Below are 10966 nucleotides of genomic sequence, written 5' to 3'. Positions count from 1 at the left end.
TATATTCATTTTTTTTTTTTTTTTGATAGACGTGCCCACCACCTATGGTTAGACAAATGTCTGTGGTACTAAAGGCCGAGAGTGAAAAACTAGAAGCGTCCGATAATGGGGACAGAACAGATAAATGTCAATGTAACTTTACTTAATAGACTACTATACAATCAATTCCAAAAGTATGTTATTTCAAAGGGCCGGGGTTATGGTCAAATGTTTACTGCAAACTAACATTTATTTTGATAAAATACACTTTTGAAAATTATAGTCCAAATAAATAGCGTCGCAAGGCACGTAAATAACCAGACTTATTTTGATAGATAGATGTCCCACACCAGACATCTATCTGTCAAAATGTCTAAGTCTGATTTCAGGGCCAGAGGAAACTCGGACTTTTTTGTACGCGTTGGTGTTTTTTCTTACTCTTAAATTGTCCATGTAACGTTAGTGCATGCAAATTCGCCATGCATTCAAATTCGCCACCCTGTGATGGAAATGACATGACGTCATATTACATAAGATGTTACGCAAATAACGTCACCATAGAATGTTATAAACGGGAGCTGTGCACGGTAAAGCATTAATTCGGAAGTCTTAGTTTCGTATTTCTTAACCGGAAATGAAGTATGTGAAAGTGAAAGTAGGAGTTTATAGCGGTATTAACATTATTTTAAAAGGTTTAGCATTATAAAGTGGATAGGGGTAAGTGGTAGAGAAAAGGATGTTCTATGCATTTCATAACTGAAGGAAAACGACCCTACTGCATGTAATACTTACAATTTAGTCATTAAAATGTTTCATCTAGATTTTCTTCACAGATTTCCTAGTCTAAATGTTTTAAAGTAATTTGATAAAATTGCATTATTAGTATTACCCTTACAAATTCAAAGACAGGTTATGGACATTTATTAATTGTTTCAGACTGTTTATAAACTTGTATTAACTATAACAAACATATTAGGAACATTTATTAATTGTTTCAGGCTGCTTATCACAGACATCAGGAACATATTTTTTTTATTTACTGTTTCAGACTGGTCATACACCTGTATTTATTATCACAGACAGGCTATAGATCTTTAATTATATTGCTTCAGATACAATTGTTTTAACTATCACAGACATTAAGGAACATACTTATGTATTTGTAATTCTATGTTCTATCAACAATTATTGTCATGTAAAGGAACATTAATTCATTGTTTCAAACTGGTTATAAACTTGTATTTACTTGTACTATCACAGACAAGAAATAATATTTCATTAGTTAATACATATATACAGATAAGTGATATTTCATCATCAGGTGCATGTTCTTTAAAGTATATGAGATATTGATCACTAGATATATTTTGTAGAGATACAATCGTATTTTGTGACCTAAAAAGGCATTTCACACAAGCCAGATACATAGTAACAGCATGCACTTTATTGCCATTCAAATATAAGATAGCATGTGGTAAAACAGATATTTATATAATGAGAAAATAAATAAACAAAGCTATTTTCCATTCAACCCCCTCCCCACAAAAACAACAATAGCAGTATATTATATAGGAACCTCTCTGTATTAAGTAATTGCATGTGTTATATCAGCTGTCTGTGATAGTAAATACATGTGTAATACCTGTCTGTGATAGTCAATACATATGTTATACCTGTCTGTAGTAGTAATTACATGTGTAATACCTGTCTGTGATAGTATATACATGTGTAATACCTATCTGTGATAATATATACATGTGAAATACCTGGCTGTAGTAGTATATATATTGCTGAGCATCAAAATTTGGATACACTTTTGTTAGGATTTTCCCAGGAGACTGGTCCTAAGACAGTGCCTCTTGTAACCAGTAACCAACATGTCTTTACAAAGATAAAGATTTGTATACAGATTATAAAAAAACTAGTAAACAGGGTATTTAAGAAGTGGTTTACAGAAAATATAAAGAGTGATCTGCATAGTATACAGAGAGTGGTATAGGATATAAAGAATGGTATATAGAGAGTGGTATACAGTGTACATAAAAAGGGGTTTACAGAGTACACAGGGTGGTATGCAGAGTATATAAAGAGTGATGTGCATGGTATACATAGAGTGGTTTACAGGGTATATTATAATTTGTCTAGATAGTACATAAAGAGTGATATACAGTATATGTAAGAAGTGATAAAAACAGCATAGAGTGGTATACACAGAATATAAGGAGTGGTATACATGTATATAAAGAATGCTATACAGTATATGAGAAGAGTTGTATAGAGAGTATGTAAGGAGTGATAAACACAGCATATAGAGTGGTATGCACTGAACATAAGGAGTTGTATACAGAGTATATAAAATGAGTGGCATACTCAGTATATATAGAGTGGTATACAGTATATTAGAAGAATGGTATACAGCTAATAAAGAGTGATATACAGGGTATATAATGATTGGTCTTGTAACATACAATGTAGTATATAAAGAGCGGTATACAGGATTATAGGTTTGCACTCTGTAATTCTATATGGTGTACAAGGACATCTTGGGATGGAGTAATGCAAGTATGTATCAGGATACTTTCCTAACAGTAGATACAATCTGACATAATAGGTACTGTTTGTTAAATATAGAAATCATTACCTTTGGGGGACTATGGATTGCCTTACACGTAATTAAATATTCCCGCGGTTCGCAGTATAGCGGGAATAATTTGTCTCGTGCGGCACTAGGGCTAGTTTTCTGCACGAGCAGGCGCGTGCTGTGACGTGTACCTGGTACACTGGCGATAGTGTGAATGACCCTGGTGTGTCATTTCTAGTCGCCCCAGCAGGACGGATAGTTCGCTTAAACTTTTCTCCCATAATAGTTTACGAAAACAGCATGGACGCATCCAAGGCGTCGGACACGGACTTGTCGGAAAAGATAAGGGAAGCTGTAGTCAATTCTCAGCATCAAGTGTTATCTCATTTGGATTCATTGATAACCACCAAACTTGAAGCGTTCGAGACGCGTATGTGTAACAAATCTGACGAGCAGATTTCCTTGCTTAATAACAATCTCGCGGCAGCGGATACACATAAATTTGCAAAGAAGAGTTGCGAAGACCAATTCAAGTTTAATTCCAAGGTCAAAGCAAAACTCATGGAGGCGGAGCGCGCCACTCAGCTTGGCCCGGGGGCCGCGGTTGCCAAAATTACAGAAGGTATTTCCTTTATCGACTACCGGCAGAAGCTGGTAAAATTAGCGGACACCTCCGAAGCCGGATGGAGGGCCGTCGATGAGTATGTAGCAAACCCTATCGCATCGGACTCAGATGACGAAAAAAGGATGGAGCGGGCTACATCCAAGGCCAGTAGAAAGCTGAAAGCCGGCAAAGCTAAATCAGGCAAGGGAGGGAGGGGCAGGCACGCCCCATATTCTCGACGCTGGAACGGACCCATGACCAGTACAGAGGCAGTCAGCAATCCGGACGACAGAGCACCTTGGAGAGCGCAACGACCAGGGTTGTGTCACCGGTGTGGGAAACCCGGTCACTGGCGTTTGGAATGTCCAGGGGTGTCCGGAGGAGCAGTATTGAACGGAAATAAGTTAAGTAAAATGTATTTAGATAAGCACGTTCAGTCAGACAGTTCTGTTCATGACATAGAGGTCATTATGCCACTGTCAGGCACAGGTAAGTCGTATGACGACGACATGGCGTTTGTACACGATAAAATGTCAGATAATCACGATATTTTCGACAAGGTCGACGCCGGTAAATCTCCAGTAGGGAGATTGAAAACCAGAATAAGCTATTGGCGTGAGAAAGGCGCGTGTGATGCCGTTTTAACTATTGTGTCCGAGGGATACAAAATCCCATTTCGGGAGGTTCCCACGTGTGTAAAATTGACAAACAACAAGTCCGCACGTGATGACCCAGAGTTCGTGGGGGTAGAAATAGGTAAGCTGGTGAAGCTCGGCTGTGTGACAGAGGTAACAACACCGCCACACGTGGTCAACCCATTAACTGTTGCATATAACAGGAAAGGTAAGCCACGCCTAGTGTTGGATTGTCGGCACATCAATCAACATTTACACATGTTTAAGTTTAAATACGAGGACGCCAAGACGGCACGTGACATGTTCTCGCAAGGTGAGTTTTTGTTTACTTTTGACCTGAAGGCCGCCTACCACCACGTGGAAATTTGCCCCATTCACCGGACATATTTAGGCTTTAGCTGGATAATTCAGGGTGAGACGAAGCATTATGTTTACAACGTGTTACCGTTTGGCATTGCTACTGCGGGTTACGTATTTAGTAAGGTGTTACGCGAGGTGATTAAACATGTACGGGCAATGGGTCACAAGTTAATAATGTACTTGGATGATGGCATGGGGGGTCACGAAAACGTAGACAGTGCCAACGAGCTGAGCAGGTACGTACAGAATGCGTTATCCGATTACGGGTTTTTAATAGCAGACGAAAAGTGTCAATGGGACGCGTCACATTTCGTGACGTGGCTTGGTTACACGTGGTCCATGGACGAAGGCGTGGTCAGAGTGACAGAGGCACGTGTGGAGCGATTATACATTATGTTAGCTCACACGATGTCGCTAGTAGAGCGCAGAGGACAGCTACTGTTCACAGTCAGGTATGTAGCAAGCATGATAGGAAAAATTATTTCCATGCAAAGTGTAGTTGGCATGATGGCTAGGCTACGTACACGTGAGATGTACAATTGCGTGTTGTCCAGGGCGAGTTGGAACGCTAGAGTTGTGCTATCTGAGGGTGCTTTGGCCGAAGTAAGACATTGGTTAGAAAAAATACACGAGTTGAATGACAAAGGTTCCAAACTGAAGGAAACCAGAGTTTGCACAGACATCGTCTGTACCGATGCGTCTGGCATTGGTTACGGGGGGTTTGTGTCCCCCTGTGTGTGTTTACCTTTCGAGGCATGCGAGTTTGTTAATGACAAACCGGTCGCGGCGTCCATGCGTGACGGTACGTGTATGCATACACAGGCAGTGAGCCCTCTGGCGGGTACCGTTACTGCTAACGGTAAATACACGGTGAGTATTCCGAGTGTGACGGAATTGAACAATTTGACAAACGTAGTTGGTGCATGGAATGCCACTGAGATGTTGCACAGCTCTACATGGAGAGAGCTTGAGGCAGCTAAGCGAGTGCTGTACAGTGTGGCCGATGAGGTCAAAGGTAAGAATGTAAAGTTGTTAATGGACAATAAGAATGCATGTTCGATAGTGAACGTTGGCAGCAGGAAGCCCGTTTTGCAAATTATTGCACATGAGTTGCATAATTTTTGTTCCTTAAACGAGGTGAGTCTGAGCACACAGTGGGTGCCTAGGGTTCTTAACGGGACCGCTGATTATTTGAGTAGGTGCACAGATTGTGACGACTGGTGTGTTCAACATTGGGTGTTAGAGTTGTGTGAAAACGCGTGGGGAGTGCATGATGTTGACAGGTTTGCCTCGGACTACAATGCTAAGCACAGGCGGTTTAATTCCAGATGGTGGTGTAGCGGCACCGAGGCCATAGACGCTTTCACAGTATCTTGGGTAGGGGTAAATAATTGGTTAGTGCCTCCACCAAGGTTGGTGTGTGACATTATTCAAAAAATGAAATATGAGATGTCTTACGGAACTTTGATTGTTCCGGGTTGGAGATCGGCACCTTTTTGGCCGATTATACGTAAATCGGCGAAAATTTTCGCAGGTTTTGTGAAGGATAGTCGTTTGTTGGCACGCACAAACGTTACCTTCAAGGGCAGGGGGGATAACGGATGTTTTGAAAATCCCCTTTTGGCATTTGACATGTTCGCATTACGAGTTGATTTCAGAATTTAAACTACATACAATGTTTTTATTCTGTATTCTACAGGCCTAGGATTAGAAGCCACACTTAACGACGCGATACAGGCTTCAGGGGTGGAGCCTGGGTCGTCCCTATACGCCTGTTCAGAGGGATTGGCCGCACGCTTGTTGTGCAGTAAAAGTGACAACACCAACAAGAAATACCACAGCAGTTTTTGTAGATGGCAAACTTTCATCTCCCCACACGGTTTCTCCGCGTTGCCAGCGAGTCCCATTCATGTGGTTCTCTATTTGAATCATCTGTTGGGTTCAGGTGTATCTTACTCTGTCGTGGCGGCAGGTGTATACGCTATTAAATGGGCTCACAGCCTACATGGGTTTCCCGATCCAACTTCGAACAGTTTCGTTCAGAATCTTATGGAGGCGTCAAAGCGTCATGCGAAGAAACCAGTGTGTAAGAAGGAACCTGTGACTATCGATAATCTGAAATCTTTGTGTGACATTTTTGGGGGTTCGGGCGATTTACTGGTAATTAGGGATTTAGCTATGATTTTGTTGTGTTTTGCGGGGTTTTTACGGTTTAACGAGCTAATTAACTTACGCTGCGTAGATGTGAAGATGTTTGATGATTATTTGACGCTAATTATTAGGAAGAGTAAAACGGACCAATATCATCATGGTAACGAAGTTGTCATAAGTAAGGGTTATTCTTCAGCATGTCCTTTCGCTATGTTAACAAGATATCTAGCGTCTGCAAATATTAGTTTGGATTCAGAGCATTTTTTATTTAAACAGGTTTACAGGTCAGGTAAAGTGTGTGCGTTAATACACAAAGCAAAGCCATTGAGTTATACTTGCGTCCGAGAGGCTATTTTGAAAAGATTAAAACGCGTTACGGACGGTAACATCGGGCTGCATTCGTTGCGTTCCGGTGGGGCAACAGCAGCAGCAAATAGTGGTGTTAACGAGAGATGTTTCAAGAGGCACGGTCGGTGGAAGAGTGATTCGAGTAGAGACGGCTATGTGAAAGACTCTTTAGAAAATAGGTTAAGCGTTACTCAAAAATTAGGTTTGTAAATGTTCGTGGCTCACAAATACACGAATAAATTGTTTATGCTATTTGATCCGAATCAATTTTTTTTTTTTTAGAGGGATGGGTTTGGTCCTTTCCCTTCTTTGTAAATTTTCTACGTCCATTCGGCGAGCTAGCGGCAAATAGTACATTTGTGTTGGTGTGAATTTTTTAAGTAGCCGAGTGGAGTGAGACTTAAATATTCCCGCGGTTCGCAGTATAGCGGGAATAATTTGTCTCGTGCGGCACTAGGGCTAGTTTTCTGCACGAGCAGGCGCGTGCTGTGACGTGTACCTGGTACACTGGCGATAGTGTGAATGACCCTGGTGTGTCATTTCTAGTCGCCCCAGCAGGACGGATAGTTCGCTTAAACTTTTCCAATGGCACAAACGTTTTTCTTTATGTGCAGTTTTTTATAACCGATTGTTTTTGTTTTATATTGAATGCAAATTTTCATAAAGTCCACAACAGGTTTTTTGTTCACGATACTCACAGGTGTATTCGTGTTATTTCGTGTTTTGTTTTGACATGACGGATCCTTTTAGGACAGAGTAAGACAGTGGTCCAACTGTCGCCTCGCAGAAATCGGGCTTGCAGGGAAGTAATAGTTATTCCCGCTTTTGGATACAGGTTTCCGGGGACTATCTCCGGTTTTTCCTGGGCGTGCAGGTTGGTTTCGATGACCGGTGGTTTATTTCGGGTTTTTTGTTGTTGTTGTTTTTTTTTTTTTTTTTTTTCGCAGTCAGACTTGGAGATGTACATTTTTGACGTACACATGTAGCATTGTTTAGCCCGCATTATCACGGGTATATTTTAGACGTCATTCTCATCTTTTTGAAACGATTTTGAAATGTATATATCTAGTTGTGTATAACGTTGTATATTGATTAAACGCCCACGTCCTACGTCCATTCGGCGAGCTAGCGGCAAATAGTACATTTGTGTTGGTGTGAATTTTTTAAGTAGCCGAGTGGAGTGAGACTACTTTGCCTTGTTTTATATATATATATATATGATATATACTATGTACAAATGATACTATCTTTACATATTTCGAATACTGTTTCTATAATTAGTTATGTATATGAAATATATCCTGAGACAGTTTTCAAATATACATGTATATCATCTACTTGCTGTATTGACTCATTTTTCAGAAGATACAATGTACATGATACAAAATATATACATGGTATGTTTTCCGGTAAAGAGGAAAACAAGACATTACATCTTCAAAAACCTACTCTTCCTGAATGACTGCCAAAATTGTAGCATATCTCTGGTCTGAAAAATACTGAGGCAAAGCAGAACACTGGGCCAGAGCATTTGGGTGCCAATAGAGTAAGTTTGGGTGTAAAGATAATTAAGATCCCCCACCATGTAACCATCTGAATACATCCATGCTTACATGATTGGCTCCAGGGTCCTGCCCTGCCACAAGGGACTTATAGTCCCCAAATTTTACATGAAATCAGTAAAGATCCCATCCATATGCTGCTGCTGGGCATGCAGAGGAAAAGCACTCATGATACCAAGATAGTCCTTAATGGAGCCGACCTCACCCCTGAGGACTGACTCCTTCAGTCATAACATGGAAATTGTTGAGATCCCCAAGCTGATATTTCTTGTATGGTAAGAGGTAATCAACAACTTTTAATGAAAACTAAAACTCCAGGTAAGCTATTGATAATTAATGCACCTATGCTTCTTGTTCTAGAGAGGCCACAATAAGGGAACATAATTGGGAAACTCCAGCACAAGCAAACAACATGATGTTATATTTTCTGTGCATGCAATCAATAGGAACCAATCAGACAAGTATTATAAAGATGAGGTACCTTACCTACAGGGAATATGGACCTGACATATACCTCATGTATATGTGCATGCATACTTGATGTATAGGTGTAATCTGATGTATAGTAGGTGTATACCTGATGCATGGAAGGTGTATACCTGATCTATAAGTGGTGTATACCTGATGTATGGAAGGTGTATACCTGATGTATCATATGGGAGGCGTGTATACATGATCTATAGGAGGTGTATACCTGATCTATAGGAGGTATATATCTGATCCATAGGAGGTATATACCTGATGTATGGGAGGCGTATACCTGTTCTGTAGTAGGTGTATACCTGATCCATAGGAGGTGTATACCTGATGTATATGAGGTGTATATCCTAAGTTTTTCATCAAATGTCACCCATTTACTCCTGGGGAGGGGATACACACACTTTGCTATAGTTTATGGAAATAAGACTTTTCAAGATATATTTTATCCATTTTCAGTAGTAACAAATTCATACTTGTTTGGAGTTGTCATCATGTGCATGCTAAGGGCGTGAGGGGCAGAGCCAAAAGGGGTCAAAATAGCTAAAACAGTAATTGTCTACTTCAGATCCAGATATGATGAAATGGATTGAAATATCCTGATGTGCTTAATCAAAATGTGATTTTCACAACCCCTGGGGTACCAAATCCTCTCTGGGGAGGGACAAAATTCCCTGCTATACATATGTAATTTTTGTTTTTGTCATATCACAACAACAAATAACAATTGTATTATAACTCAGGTGACCTGTTAGGCTCATGGGGGTCTTGTTTTAAAGTACTATATTAGTTGGATGTGTTGATATTGGCTTCCAATAATAATCCCACTACTTACCTATAATTAGATGTGGGTTACAGGGACATGTCACATGCTTATTAAGTGTGCAGCAAAATATATATATGCTGTGATGCTCATTTATTATATATAATATCTTCCATTGTATATATAAATGTGTACCTGGTAGTATTTGACATGTCCCTTTAGGTTGAAGGTTATGGAATTATGTACTATAGAAATATTCAAATTTCAAATATTTCATATCAATATGGATCGAGTGTCGGTGCTATATATATGAGAGAAAAAACTGTTCAAAACAGATGATTCTTAAACAGAATTTTTTCTGTATCAAAAAATAAAAGAAGGTTTTTCGGCTGAAATATCTATCCTTGATATTATTATTAAAAAGAGTTATACAATTATTTATCCATTAGTTTTGAGTCTTGAGCCCAAATTTTAAGTACATGTGTCATTAAACTGAATATTTCTCTTGGAATCTGCTTCAAACTTTGGGGCAGAAGTCCAGTTACCATATGCTCCCCTGTGTGATAAAACTCATTTGGAAAAGGAACTGAAATACAAGACATTCTTCATTTCTGAAACTATATCTAAGTTCCCTTAGTTTATGATCTAGTGCCAGTCACTTTTCAAAAATAAAGATGATGGGATTAATTAAATCTAATAAAATAACCATGCTATAGTGATTTGTACACGTTCATAGTATATTCCTGATAAAAAAAATCATGTAAAAATATATTTTATTGTGTATTTTTTTCTTGGACTTAAAAATAACCTAGAGAAGTCAAGTTAGATAAAATGTCAAAATAAGCAGTTAATGTTCTGGGTATAATAAATTGTATTTCATTATAAATATTCTTCATGTATTTTAGATTTTATTATATCTGGTAGATTGCAAGATTCTTTACCACCAGGTCTAAATTAACATATAGGACAGTCTTTGAAATATAGGACACAATCTAAACAAACTACTTGGGGTGGGTGAGGGGAGGTTAACTAATTTGATTGGTTTGGAGTAACACTGAACAGTTGTACATGTCCTGTACCTGCACACTAAATACATGAGCACACACTTTAAACCGTGAATTTATAACACAGGATAATCAGCAGAAATCAATAAATTTTGCATACAACAAACAAGACAAGTGATTTGAATGATAAATGCTGAATCAACTAACTCAACTTTCTGACATGTACATCACCTATCTGTATATTTTTACCTCAAAATTGCTGTAAAAACGGCATACCTCAGGTAAACACATGTCAAAGAAACCAAGACCTCCTCATTAAAAATATAAAACAAATAACACCCCCCTCCCAAAATCAAACCAAACTAGAATTCTTCAACGTGGCCGTGTACTAAAAATAACAAAAATCAAGATGAATTTTAAAATCTCACTTTATATTTGAGTATGTGGCGACTGATTATGACAATAATTCTGCGCTCTTACCGAGTTTGGCATCATTACAAAG

General features: G+C 39.0%; 1 protein-coding gene across 3 annotated transcripts; it reads left to right on the top strand.

Annotated features, from left to right (window-relative positions):
• Positions 1-2638: 2638 nt before the first annotated feature.
• Positions 2639-7756, top strand: LOC110457925. Of its 3 annotated transcripts, none has more exons than XM_021509396.1 (2): positions 2639-4007; positions 5859-7756. In XM_021509396.1, exons 1-2 carry the CDS (start codon positions 2861-2863, stop codon positions 6866-6868), a joined length of 2157 nt encoding a protein of 718 aa, XP_021365071.1. In that variant the 5' UTR covers positions 2639-2860; the 3' UTR covers positions 6869-7756. The 3 variants fall into 3 exon arrangements, 1 of the variants encoding a protein (XP_021365071.1); XR_002463736.1 differs by lacking the exon at positions 2639-4007 and adding an exon at positions 4218-4395 and having other exon boundaries at positions 5859-5941; XR_002463735.1 differs by lacking the exon at positions 2639-4007 and adding an exon at positions 4412-4611 and having other exon boundaries at positions 5859-5944.
• Positions 7757-10966: the final 3210 nt, after the last annotated feature.

The sequence above is a fragment of the Mizuhopecten yessoensis genome, unplaced genomic scaffold (assembly GCF_002113885.1).
Source record: "Mizuhopecten yessoensis strain PY_sf001 unplaced genomic scaffold, ASM211388v2 scaffold9373, whole genome shotgun sequence".
Lineage (NCBI taxonomy): Eukaryota > Metazoa > Mollusca > Bivalvia > Pectinida > Pectinidae > Mizuhopecten > Mizuhopecten yessoensis.
Note: the sequence above shows the minus strand (reverse complement) of the source record. Positions and strands in the feature narration are given on the sequence as shown.

Coding starts and splice junctions, on each gene's coding strand:
- LOC110457925 (XM_021509396.1), top strand. CDS start 2,861: ATGGACGCATCCAAGGCGTCGGACACGGACTTGTCGGAAAAGATAAGG. Junction 4,008..5,858: donor TGTTGCATATAACAGGAAAG/GTAAGCCACGCC, acceptor TGTATTCTACAG/GCCTAGGATTAGAAGCCACA.